The sequence below is a fragment of the Antrostomus carolinensis genome, unplaced genomic scaffold, assembly GCF_000700745.2.
Source record: "Antrostomus carolinensis isolate BGI_N321 unplaced genomic scaffold, ASM70074v2 scaffold42285, whole genome shotgun sequence".
Lineage (NCBI taxonomy): Eukaryota > Metazoa > Chordata > Aves > Caprimulgiformes > Caprimulgidae > Antrostomus > Antrostomus carolinensis.
This window is the reverse complement of record NW_010316481.1, coordinates 318-17,635: the sequence shown is the minus strand read 5'-3', so window position 1 is coordinate 17,635 and position 17,318 is coordinate 318. Positions and strand designations below refer to the sequence as shown.

The 17,318-nt window shown below is 56.1% G+C and overlaps 1 protein-coding gene across 1 annotated transcript; it reads left to right on the top strand.

Moving 5' to 3' along the window:
- Positions 1-2,247: 2,247 nt before the first annotated feature.
- On the top strand, positions 2,248-12,963 carry LOC104525203 (kinesin light chain 1). The gene is made up of 13 exons (XM_029085042.1): positions 2,248-2,507; positions 2,702-2,932; positions 3,303-3,381; positions 3,472-3,697; positions 4,015-4,102; positions 4,490-4,591; positions 4,917-5,090; positions 5,241-5,340; positions 5,890-5,942; positions 8,704-8,771; positions 8,859-8,967; positions 10,042-10,164; positions 12,428-12,963. The coding sequence occupies exons 1-13, from the start codon at positions 2,259-2,261 to the stop codon at positions 12,431-12,433; spliced, it is 1,608 nt and encodes a 535-aa protein (XP_028940875.1). The 5' UTR covers positions 2,248-2,258; the 3' UTR covers positions 12,434-12,963.
- Positions 12,964-17,318: the final 4,355 nt, after the last annotated feature.

The following is a 17,318-nucleotide window of genomic DNA, read 5'->3' as shown; positions in this document are numbered from 1 at the left end:
TTAGCTGCCAGTTCCTGCAGCATCAGTTTGGAAAATGGGATATGAGTGGCAGCCAACTCTCTACAGACCCATTCTTTTCTTCAGAACAGGAGACTATGCTCTAAGTCTTGATCTTAGTGAGGTTTTTCATGCTATTCTTGTCATCTGGTCTTTGCTACAGCAAACTGGGAAATGTCACAGTCCAGGTGAGATCCTTCAGTGCACAGGGTAAGTGCACGTGGAGCATGGCAGGTACCCAGAAGTGAGGGACACAGTGAATTATGACTGAGGGCTGGTGCTGGATCATGGAGTAAATGTGAAGTCGGCATTGTGACTCTGGGGTAGGTAGGGAAGGACTCAGCTCTTGCTTAAAGGTATGAACAGAAACCCAGTCTTCAAGAAACATGAGTGCTGGGTTCAGTTCTCGGCCCCTCACTACAAGAAGGACATGGAGGTGCTGGAGTGTGTCCAGAGAAGGGCAATGGAGCTGGGGAAGGTGCTGGAGAACAAGGGTGATAAGGATCGGCTGAGGGAACTGGGGTTGTTTAGGAGAAAAGGAGGCTGAGGGGAGACCTTATCACTGTCTGCAACTGCCTGAAAGGAGGGTGTAGAGGTGGGGGTCGGTCTGTTCAACCAAGAACAAGAGGAAATGGCCTCACGTTGCACCAAGGGCAGTTTAGATTGGATATGAGGAAGAATTTCCTTCCTGAAAGGGTTCTCAGGCATTGGAAGGGGTTGCCCAGGGCAGTGGTGGAGTCCCCATCCCTGGAGGGATTGAAGAGTCGTGTAGACATAGTGCTGAGGGACATGGGTTAGTCGGGGACTTGTCAGTGTGAGGTTAATGATTGGTCGATGATCTTAAAGGTCTTTTCCAGTCAAGGTAATTCTGTGGTTCTGTGCCCTGTTGAGGCTCAGTAAGGTCTCTGTTGTGTGTTGAGATTTTGCTGCCCTTCCTGAGGGGTGGATGTGCATCACTGGAACAGAAACCAAATTGGATGCCCCCTCCCTGGAAGTGTTCAAGGCCAGGCTGGATGAGGCTTTGAGCAACCTGGTCTAGTGGAAGGTGTCCCTGCTGGTGGCAGGGGGGTTGGAACTGGATGATCTTTAAGGTCCCTTCCAACCCAAACCAGTCTGTGATTCTGTGAAACTGAGAGGAGAGCTCAGGCCTATGGAGTGACCATAGTGAGGTGGGTGGTGGCTTTCCTGCAGTCACTCAGTGATGTGAAGAGGCTGCTGGGGTGGGACAGCTGGGGAAGAGGCTGAAAGAGGGTTAGATGAGCGAGTCATGGAGTGGCCAGGGTACTGTCAGACTGCTAGAAGGGGTCTTGCCTGCTTCTGATGTCTCTCCCCCTCTTGCCTGCTGTGTTTCCCCAGCTCCTGGATTTTCTATGCAGGAATCTCGCAGCCACACTGACATGGTGGGTTGTAGCACTTGATGTCCCTGTGCAAAGGCAGTAGCTTGGTACTCTGCTGTTGTATATCCAAGGGGAAGGGGACAGGGAAGGAGCACAGAGCCCCGGTGCCATCCTGAGGAGTCCTTGGGCTGGCAGCAGGGCGAGTGAAGCTGGAAGAGCTGTTAGTGTTTGGAGCTGACACCCACGCAGGGGTTACACTGGTGTGACTGTGGCGGTTGGTGTGTGTAAGCTTTCCCACACAGGCTGGTTCAGTTCATGCTGGTGCTGTTGTGTCCCTTGTCACCACAATGTCCGTTCTGTGCTGGGGCTGGGATTGTCAGGGTGTGGTCTTCTGGTCAGGGAAATTTTTGTTTGGCCCAGCCACTTGTCTGAGAGATGCTCTTCCAGGAGATTTCCCATTGAGGATGCAGAAAGCTTTGAGCTGGCATCCCTCTGCTTTCTGTTCCCTTTCTCCTGCAGTCAGAAGAGGTGTTGAGCCCTGACAGCCTCCTTGCATTAGTGCTCTGTGGGCAGGAGGTGGACACGTTGCGACCCCAGCTGCCAGCTACAAATCTCTGCTCTGAAATGGAAGCTAAATCAGCTTTCCTTGCTGCTGGCAGTGTGGGGTGCTGGAGGTCAGCACTGATTCTAGCCTTTTTCTGCTGTCCATGTGTGCCACCTGCACTCCATGCCACAGAAGTGGGGACACGTGCCCTGACAGCTGCCAAAGGGAGAGGGGAAGGGCTTAGTGTGGGCAGCCAGTTGAACACCGTCTCTGGCTGCTTGAAGGAGGCTGTGACACGTGTCTGGTCGTGGCTAGCTGAAACAGCACCGAGGCACTCAGGTTTTGTCTTTCTTTCTGTGTAAGGCTGCAGGAGCAGGACTATGTCCACCATGGTGTACCCAAGGGAGGAGAAACTGGACAAGCTGAGCCAAGAGGAGATCATTTCCAACACCAAGCTGGTGATGCAAGGGCTAGAGGCACTCAAGAATGAACACAATTCCATCCTGCACAGCTTGCTGGAGACCATCAAGTGCCTGAAGAAAGATGAAGAAGCCAATCTCGTGCATGAGAAATCCAACCTGCTCCGCAAGTCAGTGGAGATGATTGAACTGGGGCTTGGAGAAGCTCAGGTGAGAATGGTGGTTGCCCCCCCAGGTGTTATCCAGGGTGGAGGGGAAGGTGGGCATGTGGCCATTTCCCGTAAGCTGTAGGGGCAGGGAGGGGCTGAGCGTAGAAGGCCAGCATGACCCTGAGGGTGGGCCCTAAGCGTGCACGTGAGGGAGATACAAGATGGTGACAGTTACTGACTGGGACTCTTGACAAGGTGATGATGGCGTTGTCCAACCACCTGAACGCTGTGGAGTCGGAGAAGCAGAAGCTGCGCGCCCAGGTGCGGAGGCTGTGCCAGGAGAACCAGTGGCTGCGCGACGAGCTTGCCAACACCCAGCAGAAACTGCAGCGCAGTGAACAAACCGTGGCTCAGCTGGAGGAGGAGAAGAAACACCTTGAGTTCATGAACCAGCTGAAGAAGTATGATGAGGATGTCTCCCCTTCGGTATGTTCTTGTCCTGTTGAGCAGCCACCTTTGGGGGTGGGAGAGTTTGGACCAGCAGGATTGCCTATGTGTGATAGCATTGCCCTGGATTTTGCTCCTTCCCAGTCACCGTGCACAGCACTGCCTGTAGCTAAAGGGAGCTTCCATGGGGCAGGGTCTCTGGAAGAACATGGAGCAGCCTGACAGGATGCATTGGGGGAATTTGGCTTTATTAGTTTTGTTGGATGGGGGAAAGATGGTGGCAGAGACAACGGGGGAAGTTGAGGGTGTTGGTGGGCTGCAGCAGGGAGGAGGGGTTGGTGTCTGTCTTAGCCCACGCTGGTGCTGTCTTCTCTGAGAACCAACGGTGTTGTGATTCCCATCCTCTCAGGAGGAGAAGGAGGGTGACTCTGCCAAGGACTCTCTGGATGATCTGTTCCCAAATGAGGAGGAGGAGCACGGTCCTGGATGTAAGTGTTTGCTCATGCATGGTTGCTGGCTGCCTCTGTTCAGGCCTGCTGTGCCAACCGTGCCCCTGTTTTATTCCTCTGTGCCTGCAGTGCCCCACCAGCACAGCAGTGCAGTGGCAGCTGCCCAGCAGGGAGGCTATGAGATTCCTGCACGCCTGCGCACCCTCCACAACCTGGTCATCCAGTACGCATCACAGGGGCGCTATGAGGTGGCTGTGCCACTCTGCAAGCAGGCGCTGGAGGACCTAGAGAAGACATCGGGTCATGATCACCCTGACGTGGCCACCATGCTGAACATCCTGGCGCTGGTGTACAGGTGAGCATGGTAGGGAGGGCAGGACTGGACGAGGAGAGCTTTCTACCTCTCCCAATTACCAGGGCAGCACACTCTGGGGACAAGACACTCCCCCAGCTTCCAAGGGTTTGCCTTTCAAAAAGGTTTTGGCACAGATGAGGTATTGGGGCCATCAGACTCCCTGATATAACTAGGGACTGGCTAAGGTAGGGAGGAATGGAGAAATGAAAGGGCTGTCGGGGCTGGATCTGTGTGGAAGGAGGACTGTTGTTTGCAGGTCTGCTTGCCATGGCCTATGATGTCCAAATCCTGAATAACTGGTTGGCTTTGCACTGCAGGGATCAGAATAAATACAAAGAGGCAGCACACCTCTTGAACGATGCTCTCTCCATCCGTGAGAAGACTCTGGGCAAAGACCACCCAGCGGTGAGTGTCTCCCTCCTCTTTCGGTCGCTTCCCTTGACCTGTGGGTGCTGCAGGGGGCTAGAATGGTGCCCTCCCTTATGGTGTGTCTGCAGCTGGACTGCCAAGGACAGCCGTGTGCCCTGTGATGCGAGGGGCGCTGTTCACGTGGTGTGGGGCTCTGCTTTACTGCTTCAGTATTTCTTTCTGTCTTGTTCAGTATGGCCTGTCAGGAGTTGGCTTCTTCTGGATCCTGTGATGTAGGCAGGGTAGCCTTCTGCCTCTGGACACCTTCTCTTCAGAAGCAGCTGTACTGCAGGCACGAAGGAAATGGGACAGTCACTGCTTGCACACCTTGTTTGGTCCCACTGGATTCTGCTTTGTTTCATGGAGAAGCTTTTGTCTCTGCAGGTGGCAGCAACCTTGAACAATCTGGCCGTTCTCTACGGCAAGAGAGGGAAGTACAAAGAAGCAGAACCACTGTGTAAGCGAGCCCTGGAGATCCGTGAGAAGGTACTGGTCTCCTGTGCTCTCCTTCCTTCCAGCCCTGCCTGAGGGTTTCCCCCATTACCTCTCTGCACCTGGGAGATCCAGGACCTACCTACTCTCTTTGGCTGCTGATTCTGCCACCATCTTTTCCTGTCTTTCTGGTGTTTGCAGCCTTGGAGAGGTCTGCCAGGAGGTGGAAGCTGGGATTTCTCCTCTTTACCTCCCTGGTCCTTGCCTCCTGTCTGACATAGGCATGTTCTGGAGGGACTACAGTGTCTACTAACTCCAGGAGTCCACTGCAATCTTCAAGCATTGACTTTTTGTGGCTTCTCTTCTTTTATTTACCCAGGTCCTAGGCAAAGACCATCCTGATGTAGCCAAGCAGCTGAACAATCTAGCCCTACTGTGCCAGAACCAGGGCAAGTATGATGAGGTGGAGTACTATTACTGCCGGGCCCTGGAGATCTATGAGAGCTGCCTGGGTCCTGATGACCCCAACGTGGCCAAGACCAAGAACAACCTGGTGAGACCCTGGGGAAAGGCCATGTGGGGATGGGGAGTGGTGCCATGGGAGAGGTGAGCATTGCCTGGTGCTTGAAGAAGACAGCTGCAAGAGGGGGACAGAGTTAATCTGTGTTGCTCAGTGGGGCTGAAGCTGTTTTCTTGGTTGCAGGCCTCCTGTTACCTGAAGCAAGGCAAATACAAAGATGCAGAGGTGCTGTATAAGGAGATCCTTACCCGTGCTCACGTGAAGGAGTTTGGCTCTGTCGATGGTTTGTACAGCAGAAGCTGTTGGGGCTCGGAAAGGGTTTGCAATGTGGTCTCCTGGCTCTCAGCTTGGGCTTGGCTGGTTCTGGTATCCCCCTGGCAGAGGGATGAGATACCTTTCAGGGCCCCTGCTTTGGGCAGCCCTTGAGACACTGCCATTCTAGTGTGTTATGCTGCTCCACCTCTGCTCTCAGAAGGGGTCTTGGGCAGCTCTGGCTGTCAGTCTTTACTGGCTTGGGAATAGTTGTGGCTAAAAGGGGGATCAGTGAGTAGCACAGTCACTCCCAGGCAAAGGCTGAGGTTTCTCCTCTACACCTGGCACAGATATTCCTCCATGAGAGGACTTGCTCCTTCCTTCCCCTGTCTTTGGGGGACTTTCTTGGGGCTCTGACCCAGGGACCAGGGAGATCTGGAAGCCTTGTCACTCCCTTCTGGAGAGCTGCTGGCTCTGGGGACAGAGTGCTGGGCTGTGCAGGAGGCAGAGCCCCAATGAAGGTGGCAGAGCAACAGGGTGAGGCGGTGAGTGGAGCTGTCTCATGTTCTTCCCCACACAGATGAACACAAGCCAATCTGGATGCATGCAGAGGAGAGAGAGGAAATGAGCAAGGTGAGTTTGAGCTGGTGGTGCTGCCTGTTGATAGCAGCAAGAGCCCTGGGAGGGGAAGGACACCTATGAACTTTGATCCTCTCTTTTCACAGCCAGACCCTCCTTCCTGCACTCTGAAGATCTGCCATGGCCACTGATGAAGGCCAGGAGGGGTCTGGAGAGTGGGCGAGAGTGGCCTCTGCCTGGGGCAGCAGGGAGGGAAGTCCCATCAGAGAGCTTGATGTTTTTCCTGGGACAGGGGGTTGTTCAGCTTCTCAGCCATGGCTGCACATTCTCTTTCTCTACTTTAGTGATCCCTCTAGGGCACGTGGATGTTGGAAGATGGTGGATGGCAGAGGGTTGTGCTGCAGAGCCTTGGCACTCTATTCCAAAGAGCTGCTTGTACCCAGAGCACAGCCTGCTTCTGAAGCAGCCCTAAGGCTGCCTGGGCAAAAGTGGAGGTCAGGAAGAAACTGCTGCTGTCACTTTGCTTAGGAAACAGAGCCAAACCTCCTGAAAAAGATCTCTGCACAGGGTGGGCCCTAGCTGTTCTGTGTCCCAGCTGGCCCCTGCAAGAGGGTAGACATGGGTAGTGCTTGCCCTGGACAAGGCTGAGAGGCAAAGCAGCTGTTGCTCCTGTTGCCCAGGCTCAGCTGGTAAATGCAGCAGAGTCCCGTCTCTGCTCTTCCCAAGCCTAAGACCTCACCTGCTTTTTGGCAGGTGGGTGAATCAGGAGAATGAAGGGTCTAGTCTAGTCATGTAGCTGCAGTTGAGCAGATGCTGTCCCTCTCCTTTTCCTCTGCCCTCAGAGCAGGCTCCAGCCCTAGCTAGGCTTGGACAGCAGGCTGGCAGGATTGGCTTAGTGACTTATCAGTCCTAAGAGCAGGGCACTAGCAGCTGCCTCCCACCAGCATGCTGTGTTGTCCCATTGAACCACTCTGCGCGGTCCCCAGTGCAAGTCAGTGCTCAGCTCCACCTTGCACTGCTCTGGTTGCTGCCCTACAAAGACTGTGCTGCAAAGAAATTACACTTGCTGCAGCACCATCCTATGCAGGAGAAATCACAGCTGGAGTAGAGGCCAGGCTCCTCTTGTGCCCCCTGGGACTGAGACACTTCTGATGGTAACTTTGGAGAATTAAGAGGTCAAATGTAGATAGTTGTAGTGTGGAGCTGTGCTCCAGATAATGTAAGCTTTGCTCAGGGACCTACAGTTGGAGTGAGATCAGTTTTACAGCCTGGGACAAGGGCTGAGCCTCTTCCCATGCCCCTGGGTCTCCTGTCTCCATGGCATGGTTGGCACAGCCTTCTTGGCCAGGCAGCAGTAAGCACAGATCTGCTTGTACTGCTGCCCCAGGGGCTGGGGCTGCTGCCCTCTGCTTTGTGCTGTGTTTCTACATCTGCTATTAAAAAACATCAAACCCCTTTTGCACAGCTTCACTTCTTTTTTTCTTTTTTTTTTTCTTTTTCTTTTTTTTACCCCCCTCACCCCTCTTCCCTTCTGCTCTCAGTGGCAGTGGGGGGGGCTGGCTTGTGCCAGCAGCAGGGCCTTGGGTACAGCTGTCAGCCCTGGCCTGTGAGCCTGAATCCAGGGGATTTGACACTTTTCCCCTTGGGTTCAGCTGCCCTAAGAGGGCAGGGTTTCAGAGGTGTTTTGAGTCCTGAGCTCTCCTGTCCCTTGGGCCTGCCCAGACTGTGCAGGGTGTAGCACAAGGAAACCCACATGTGCCTATGGCTCAGGGAGGCTCCAGCATGTGGAGTAAAGACCTGAAAAGTGCTGTGGGACCGAGTAATACAAATGGTCCATGTGAGGACAACTTCTGGGCTAGAGCCCTTGAGCGAGGGAAACTCCTGCTGTGGAGCAGTGGCCCCCTGCACCTGCTTGGTGAGAGAAGCCCTGCTGGGCTTGGGGCCGAGCTGGGTGCTTCCTGCCCAGCCCATGTGTCCTGTGGGTGCAGAGCCAGGGGCTTGGCACACCCCAAGCACTCTCCATGCACCGTGTGTGGATGGGCAGCCCTGCTCCTGCAGCAGTGGTGATTCCTGCCTGCAGGTGCCATGGTCCCTACTGAGCCAGGGCAATGCTGGCTTAGCAGCTAATGCTCTGCAGAGTGGGTTGTCCTGGCCCTACATCTTTCTCCTTGAGCATCAAGCTCTGCCCCATCTCCTGTTGCTCTGGCCAGCAGCCTCTTTGTTCCTGGCTGTGGCAGGGCCAGCCAGCTTTGGAATGCAAAGTTTGGGCATGGAGAGGAGACAGCTAGCTGAGCTGACCTGACCTGCTGTGGGGCAGGCCTGACCTTGCAGGTAGAAGGTTTAGATGGTTGGTGGCTGGTTGATTCCTTTGCTAGCCACAGCTGAGGGTTTTAGTGCCCACACTGCCTGACGTGCCTATGGGGTTTTTGTTGGTTGGGTTTGGGGTTTTTTTCTTCCTTTTGCATGATGTGGGGAGTGGGGTGTTGTGTCCTCCGGAGCACTGTGAGGATGGGTTGTGTTGTCTTTGCTGCCTTTGATACCATGGAAAGGGAAAGGAGGTGGGATTATGCCCCTTGCTGGGGTGGGGTCATGGCTTCTATGTGTGGTCCAGATCTCTTGCAGCAAACAGGCTTCCAGCTTTCCCTCCAGGAACCTGCTGGGCTTCATCACCACATTTGCACATTGCGTTTCCAAAAGCTTGGCTAGTGGGGGGGGTGCAGCCTGGAGCCTGACCCTGGCACCCAGTGGGAGGGCACAAACCAGAGAACAGCAGCAGGCGTGGGTCTAACAGCTCTCATCTCTCCTCACCCTGTAGAGCAAGCACAGAGACAGTGCTCCGTACGCTGAGTATGGCGGCTGGTACAAGGCCTGTAAGGTTAGCAGGTAAGAGGTGGTTCCTGGGCAGTTGTGGATGTCTGGGGGATGGGGAGGGCACCAGGGCTCCTGCTCACCTTCCATCAATTACTACAGCCCAACTGTGAACACCACTCTGAGGAACCTGGGAGCGCTGTACCGACGCCAGGGCAAGCTGGAGGCAGCTGAGACCTTGGAGGAGTGTGCAGTTCGCTCTCGGCGGCAGGTAACCCCCGAGGGACCTCCAGTGGAGGGAGCATTGTGGGGCTTGGGGTGGCAGGTCATGGCCCAGCATTTGGCTTGGGGTGTGGTGAGGGACTCTCCTGGGCCTTGCAACCTCTGATATCCTTGGTTTACATTCCCATGACACCAGAGCACCTTGGTGGTTGGGGTTGGATTTGTGCAGGGGCACACACTTGTGTGTGGGGGGGGTTGTGCATGTGTGTATGGACGGAGCAGATGTCAGTGTGTGTACATGGGCAGGAGATAGCGTAGCTCTTTGGATGCAGAAATACTGCAGCTGGGTTAGGGCAGGTTACTGGGCTTTGTCAGCTGCTGAGGAGATCTGCACTCACTGGGATGTTTTCTTGACACTAATTTTTTGTCCAGGGAACACACTAAGGATTTCTTAGAGTACCTCTCACCCTAAGCTCCTCTCAGTCCTCAAATAATAAAACAGGAGCTGTAAGCAGCTAGCACAAAGACTAAAGGACAGCAGAAACCTTCAGATACCAAAATGTGAAGAAGAAAAAGCTGTCAGCTTTGGGGTAGCAAGCCCTTGTCCCCCAGGGTGGTTTATGGCCTGGTGGGGGGCTCACTGAGCTGGGAACCTGTGATGGTTTCACTGGGCCAGCAGCCAACACAGCTGTTCACCCACTTCCCCCCTACCCCAGAGAATAGGGGAGAGGACTGGGGGCAAGGATTAGGAGGCTTGTAGGTTGAGATAAGAACAGTTTAATAATAGAAATAAAAGAAATAATAACATAACTAATAACATTAGTACTTTTGTGAATGTTCTTCTTATAACAAGTCTTGCACTGAAACCAAAACGCAGCTATTCTAACTACTGAGAAGAAAACTAAGTTCATCCTAGCAAAACCAGGACAGAACCCAAACAGGGACTGCTAAGTGCAGAACGGCATTCGGCTCCATCCTTCTTGTGCTGGAGAGTTTTGGCTGCGATGGGGCAGTGGGCAAGAGAGGGGATGGGACCAAGCACAGTGATGGCACAGCAGGTAGCCAGAGGGAAAGAACTCAGAAAGGCAAAACGTGGTGCTTCCTTTTCCCTTCCTATTTGCAGGGAATTGACCCGATCAACCAGACGAAGGTGGTGGAGATCCTGAAGGAGGGTGATGGCACGGAGAGACGTCGGAGCGTGGGGGGCAGCGTCAAGTACGAGAATGCCACAGACGGTAGCGAGGAAGTGAGTATGGGCGTGGAATGGAGCGGGGTAAGTACAAGACACCATCAAGAATGGCCTCAGCTGGCTGCCAGAGGGAAGGGACAGCCCGGCTCAGGGCTGTCCCCGCGTGGCCTGTCGTGGCATCCTTGTCTGCCTCTGTTCGTTCCCTGCACACTTCCTTCCCTTCTTTCTCTGTATGAGCCAGCCAGCCCACAAAGGTGCGTGTCTGGCCCTGACTTCTGGTGTACAAGCCAGATATCCCCAACTGAGGGCTGCTGCTTCCAGGGGGCTGCCAGGCCCTGGCAGTGCACAGCATGAGCTGGTCCTGGTCTGCCCTTAATCTTAGCCTTGCAACCTTATTAACATCTCTCCCTGCTGCTCCCCTCTCGAGGCCCTGGCTGAGAGCGCCAGCCTCATCTCAGGCCCACACAGCCTCTGTGAGTAACGTGGCTGGCTGTCCTGCACTGCACCACGGGTGACGCTGAGCCTGGGGAGGGTTGTGTGTGTCTGTGCCTGGTGTGTCTGCGATGAGTGACTGCAGGGCATGGCAGTAGTCGGCAGCCAGTGTTTTTGCTGTCCCCCTCTCCTGGTCTTACGCCCTCTGTGGGCTCTGGCCAAGCAGAGGTGGCAAAAGGGAGGTCCTTGCAGGGTGACAGGCCGGGATGATCTCTGGCAAAAGAGGCTGGTATTAGCTGAGGCACAGGCAGTGCGACCTGAGCCCATCTTTGCTTGCTCTGAGACTGAGGAGCACTTTGGTCACTAGTGCTGATTTTGGAGGAAGTTAGTGGCCCAGGTCTGGAGCAGGTGCCTTTTGTCTTCTGTGAGGAGGAGGATGGAGAGGAGGCATCAAGTGAGCATAGTGCTGGTGGGTGCTTGGCTCGAGGGCTGCTAGAGCTGTTAACCCTTATTATTCCTCCTGCAAACTCTAGTTGAGAGCATAGTGTAGCTGGGTACCCAGGGGTTGTTGCTGCCTGGCACAGGCGATGCACTGAGCACACAGTCTCCTTCGCTCCGCCCTCACGTCTGCTGTCGCTAACCCTTCCCTACCTGGCTCTGCTCCATCCCCACCTGCATGAGCTCCCTCCCTTCCTCCTTCCTCTTCCCTTGTTGCCATGACAGCCCCTCAGCACCCAAGCCTGAAGCCTGCTGGCTCTCTTGATTGTGGATTGTACCCAAGAGGTGGCTGGAGGGGACCTGGAGAGCAGAGCTCCAAGGGGACCTGTCAGCTCTGCCAGATGTGGGGCTGTCCTCTGTCCCAGCTCTTGGCATCAGGTGTGAAGAGGGTCCTAGCCCTGGCAAGGCACCAACCCTGGGCCCTTGCACTCCCTGTTAGTAGAGGGACTGGACAAGCACAGGGGGGAGGGCTGCAGGCTTGGAATAGGATCACCTGGTCCCTGTCCTGGCTGGTGTCTCTCTGCGGTTCCTCCTGGCCATGCTTGGTGTTGGGCGTTGGCTTTGCACTGGTGAAAGTCTGGGAGACCTTCCTGATGATCTCTGAGCTGATCATCCCCAGGCAAGCAGGCATGCCACCTGACCCAGCCAAGGGGGATAGTCCCTGCTCATATGGCCCTTCCCCAGGGGGCTTGGCAGGGCTTCCCTGGCCCAGCCAGCTGTAGGTAGCAGGTTTGAGGGCTAGCCCAGCACCCTGGGCTACTGCCACATGATGCTCTGTGCCTCTTCCAGCCTGCTGCACACATAGCCAGCCTCCTCTCCCCAGCCAGCAGCCCTGCACTGGGCTGAAGCTCCCCCAAAGAGGAGGCTGAGGCAGCTCCTGCTGCTTCTGTCTGTCACGACCAGTTGTTCCCTGTGCTGGTCTAGATACCTCGGATGTGCTGCCTCCGGGCAGTCTCTGCTGCCATCCCTTAGCTGTCAGCTGCTGCATGCAGGGCCATGGGAGCCCCAGGCTGCCAACAGCCTCTGTGCCCTGCTGCCAAGGGCAGCTCTGGAAGCACCCCAGTGTCTGGACGAGCTCCTTGCTGCCCAGGTAATTGGGCTGGGAGAGCAGAGATGGCACCAGCTCAGTGGTGCTGAGCCCTTGGCAGGCACCCACCCCATGGGTGCAGGAAGCCCAGGCTGTTCCTCCCTGAGCTAGCAGTTCCTGCTAGCCTGATAGAACATGCTGGCAAAGGTGCAAGTCCACTGTTTCAGCCTCACAAGACTCCCTCCCCGCCCAGATGCGGCCCATTGTCTCTGCATGCAGCCTGGGCCATGGCCCACCTGCTCCCTGGGTGACCTACAACCTCACGGCCTTGTGAATTGTGTCTTTCTCCTCTCTGTGCACTAGGCTTAAATGCCTCCCGAGACTCCCTCTTTCCCCTCCACCGCAATCACCTGGATGTTTGTGTTGTATCTTCCGACTTTTCCTCCACACCATCCCTCCTTCCTCGGCAAGAACTCCACGCCAGTCCCCCAACCCTCCCGGTGCACGAGGGCACCGCGACGCCTCCGGAGGAGTGCCTGGCCATGTGGCCCAGCTCCAGTCCCGTGGCCAGCAAGAGCAGGAAGAATCTGCGAGGAGCTGCCTGCTCCCCCATGCCAGGGCGACGGGCCCCCGTCCCCTTGCATGTCCCCACCCCCAGCCTGCCCTTGCACATCCCTGGGGACCAGGCCTGCGGGGAATTGTCTTCACTCCAGGCATGCCGACTCCACCGCCATTAGACATCCTCAACCCTCCTAGCTTGTTCCCTCCATCTCTGCAGATGCCAGGAGGGAGGCACGAAGATGGGGGGGCTGTTTTGGGACAGAGAGGCCTGGCCTTGCCAGGGCTGTCATGTGCCCCTTTGCTTTCTTCCCTGTAGGCTTGGCTGATGTTAGCGCCCTGTAGCAAACCTGCGCTGGCCACTGGTGAGCTGGGCTGTCCTGCAGCATGAGGCAGTCCCTGTCTTGCTGTCCTCCTCCCTGCTGAGCTCCACAACCCAGGGGCAGTGTGTGGGTCTCTCTGCAGGGGCACAGGAATGTAGAGTGGCCCATAGCTACTGGACATCCAAGATGAGGTGAGAGGGTGACAGCCAAGGGCCATGCACAGAACAGGGACCTGCCAGGGTAAGCATGTTTGATTGCAACCTCCTGACCTGATGCTGTGGTCAAGCTCCTCATCTGATGGCATTAAGGGGTGAATTGGCTCCCCATTGCTCCAGAGTCCCCAGGTGTGGCTGTTGAGAGAGGGAGAGGAAGGTGTGAAGCTGTTTGCTGTCACTTGGAGGTAGAGAAAAGGTAGGAGGAAAGCAGAATTTTTCTGCAAGGGGCCAGGCCCCAGGCCATTAGAAGTGGCCGAAATGGGGAATGGGCTGGTTTGGAGCAGAGTGGTTGGGAGAAAAAGGAGGTGCAAAGAGGGATGTGAGGAAAGGAAGGGCATTGGGGTGCTCTGAGCATGTGGGGGCAGATAGGATGGCTGGAGGGAGGTTTCCACAGGAGAAAAGACCAGGTTGCTCATGGAGGAGGGCAATTCTTGAACACAGGACCTGGCTTGCCAGGCATGGTCCCTGAGGTTGTGACTCTCTGGCTGTCCCCAGCCAAGTGGGTAGGAAATCTGTAACCCTGTCACTGCGAGGGAGACAGTGCTGACCCGGGGCACGTGTGGGGGTGACTCTGATGGGACTCCAGGCCTCCACAGGGTCTGGTGCTGTTGATCATTGCTGGGAAAGGGGAGGATCCCCCATGCCAGACCATCACTGCCCTGAGCCTTGCACCCTTGGGTGCACACCCTCATCGCACCTCCCTGACCATCCTACCTGGGAAAAAAGCTAGGGAGGCTGCAGCCAGCAGGACAGAGCCCAGAGGCCAGCGCAGGACTCCCCCTTATTTATTTAGGTAGATAGCTTCTCTCGTGGTAGTTATCTGGCAGGTTGTGATACTAAATGTGCTTGTGTCTGTCCGGGTCTGGCTTCCCCGCGGTGGCGCAGAGGCCTTGGGGCACGTGCATGCTGCTGCCCTGGGAGCTTGTGCTTGCTGTAAGGAGGTTTGTCCTGAGGACCATGAGGCTGAGTGCTCTAGGGCTGCACCTTCCCTGCCTCTCTGCCAGCGCTGCTCCACGCTCCTGGAGAGCGGCAAGTCCCCAGAGCAGGGTGCATTTGGGCCTCGGTGCCACCTGCCCCTGTGCTTTGCCAAGTCCTGGACCTGGTGCTGTAACAACCGTACCTCTGATTAAAGGCAGACAGACCCGAACCGCTGCCCTGTGCTTCTTTCCATGCTCTGTAGGGCAGCGCCGGTCAGCCCTGGGGTGGTGGGTGCAAATGCTGCTGCAGCAGGTGCCGGGGTGCTTGGTGTCTGTGTGTGTGCAGGGGGATGTGCTGCCCCCAGGGCACCTCTCCTAGGCTGAGCGTTGGAGGTGAGGGACCCAACTCCACTGTGCCTCTCCCAAACCTCCAACCTGGGGTTGCTGTTAACCTCAGCTCTGTAGCCATGTGTGGCCAGGCTGCACTGGGACATCTGAATTTGGGTCTTACCCTACAGGTGTTTCCATTAGCCAGAGACATACCCCATTGTGTCCCCCAGTTCTCAGCTCCATGTGCTGCCACGTCCTGCCCAAGTCCTCTGCCTCCATGCAGCAGGCAGGGTGGGAGCGTGCAGTGGAGAGAGGCTCAGTGGTGGAGCTGCTGCTTTTTCTTTGAGTGCTCTCATCCTGATGGGTGCAATGGGGTGGGGGCTCTGCGGTAAACCAAGCCCCATGAATGTTCTGGGTTAAAAATAACCCTGCAGAAAAGGGAGTGGGGAGAGAGGAGAGGCTATTTTTAACCCAGCATGCAGCAGCATTTGGTTCCGGTGTTGGTCTGCAGTCAGCCTGTATCATTGCAGCTGGGGAAATGGGGCTCCATCCTCCAGCCCCGACCCCAGAGTGTACCTCCTGGCTGGATCTTGCTGCCCTTGTACCGTGGTCCTGCTTCCCTGCCCCACTGTGTTCCCTTTTCCACCCCTGGCTTGTGTGCCTTGGCAAAAGGAGCAGTGCCTGGCATGGCAGTACCCTGTAGGTGACCCAGCCCAAGTCTGAGGGGGGGGCAAAAAGACACCCCACCACCCCTGTCTTTGCTAGTGCCACATCTTGATGGCCACCTCCTCCAAAACCTCCCTGGGATGCCTGGTGCAGGAGTTGAATTGTTTGCCTTGCTGATACTTTTGGTGCTCTCTGCATTCCTGGTGAGTGGGTCCCTTGCAGCAACAGCACATGGCTCCCAGTTTGGAAACCCTCCATCCTGATGAGAAAGTGAAAAGGTTCAAGGTACTTGGCTTATCCAAGGAAGGGATGAGATGAATACCAGGAGAAAGGTTTGCTGGTAGGAACAGTCCTGTTCAGCTGTTGGAGAGAGGTCTAGGGCTGGATCAACTTTGGGTAACTGGAGGGGTCAGCACGAGGGATGGGACTGGCCTAAGGCAGAGACCCTGCAGAGCTTCATGGACAGTCCTGGGGCAACTGCTGCTGCCAGCCTGGGCCACAGGGCATTTTGTTCACTTGGAGCAGCATGAAGGGGCTCCCACACGTGCTCGTAAGGAGCAGAGGGCTTTTGCAGTCCTTTCACCTCTGTTTTTTCTGCTCTGATGTGCCAGGGGCCATTGGGGTCAGGAGCAGGGAGGATGGCAGTTATCAGAGCAAACCTAACTCCACGTCAGCAGTGGTGCCACAGCCCTGGCCACGGGGGAAGAGCTGGGTGCCATGGTGGCACAGGGGCATGAGGTGGTGTCATGCTGGCAGCCTGGGCCTTGCACACGTGTGGTGCTCAACGCAGGAGATGGGCTAGAGCCTGTCAAGGGCTGAGTACCTTCCTGGGGGCTTTGGGGACATGTGGGAAGAAGTGGGCTGGGGAACCACATTCAGGGCTGGTTTTGGTCTTTGGGAAAAACGAGCAGCCTTAAAAAAAACCCTGCAAAGTGCCACCCTGGGGCAGCTAGTGGGGCTGGGCACAGCTGAAGTCAGGGGGACAAGGAGGGTGGTGCCTGCTTGGCATCAGAGTGTGGCCAAATGAATGCACCCCAGGTGGAACTGCCCAAATTGCTCAGTAGCCTCAAAGCTTATCATCTTGGGGGTGTTAGAGGTGGGACAAGGCTGTGTGTGCGCATGTCTGATGTGAGCGAGCCTGCAGGCCTGGCATGCAGGACCCAGATGTGCATCAGGATGAGTGCTGGATGGAGAGGAGGAATAGCAGTGGCAGGGTGAGGAAGGGTAAGGGGAGGGGGACACCAGTCTCCAGCCAGCAGCAAATGAGGAGGGAGTCCTTGAAATGAATGTCCTGGCAGCTCATCCTGGCCTGACAAAAGTACCCCCAAGCCTCAGGCTCCCATCAGGTTTTGGTGCTTCCCTGGCCACTGGGACCTCCTTGGTAGGTACTGCCTGAGCTGTTGCAGGTGAGGGAGCTATGCCATGTTTGAGCAGGGCTGTGGGGATCCCAGTGCCATTTGTGCTGGTGGCCTGGTGCAGATCAGCAGCTTGACTGGGTGCTGAGCTTGCACCCAGGAGGATCAGTCTGGATGAGTCAGGCCATGGTGAAGATCCCTGACTCCATGGTCATCATCTCCTATGGAGAGCCAGGGTGAGGGGGAGCCATGTAGTGAGCAGTAAGCCTGCTCTGAGCCAGGGCTAAATCTTCAGTGCACGCAGGCAAGAGGGTGTTTGGAGCCAAGCCTGGTCCTGGCCACTCACCTGCAGCTTGCCAGAGCCTGACTGGTGCCACTCAGCCATCGCCCCGGCTTGTGTCTCTGTGTCCAGGATGGCAGCGGCACCCTCCAGCGCAGCAGCTCCCTGGGGAAAATCCGGGATGTGATACGGAGGAGCAGTGAGATGTTGGTCAAGAAACTGCAGGGCAATGGTCCCCTGGAGCCCAGGAACACCAGGTAGGGACCAGGGCTGTGAGGGCCAGGCTGGGTGGGGGCTCTGCTACCTTGGGGGTTGGGGTCTCACCAGGTGCAACATGATCACACCTGCTCTCCTCTGCTTTCTTGTAGCATGAAACGAGCTGCATCATTAAATTACCTGCACAAGTCTAGTGATGCTTCATTTGAGGTAAGCACTGGGTGTGTGGTGGGGCTGGTGCAGGAATGGGTGCTGGGGTTGGGGGTGTATGGCTGTAGCTGGCTACAGGGGCTGTGGCCAGTGACGCAGGGGCACAACAGGCCCCACGTGTGGTGCCCGAGACCCCAGCGGCAGTGTTCATCCATGCTGCTGTGTGGGGATGGAGCTACTCTGC

Bases quoted from the DNA above. Each gene is read 5' to 3' on its own strand.
- LOC104525203 (XM_029085042.1), top strand. From the start codon at position 2,259: ATGTCCACCATGGTGTACCCAAGGGAGGAGAAACTGGACAAGCTGAGC. The intron at 3,382-3,471 runs GTAAGTGTTTGC...CTGTGCCTGCAG, and splicing joins GGAGGAGCACGGTCCTGGAT to TGCCCCACCAGCACAGCAGT. The intron at 3,698-4,014 runs GTGAGCATGGTA...TTTGCACTGCAG, and splicing joins ATCCTGGCGCTGGTGTACAG to GGATCAGAATAAATACAAAG.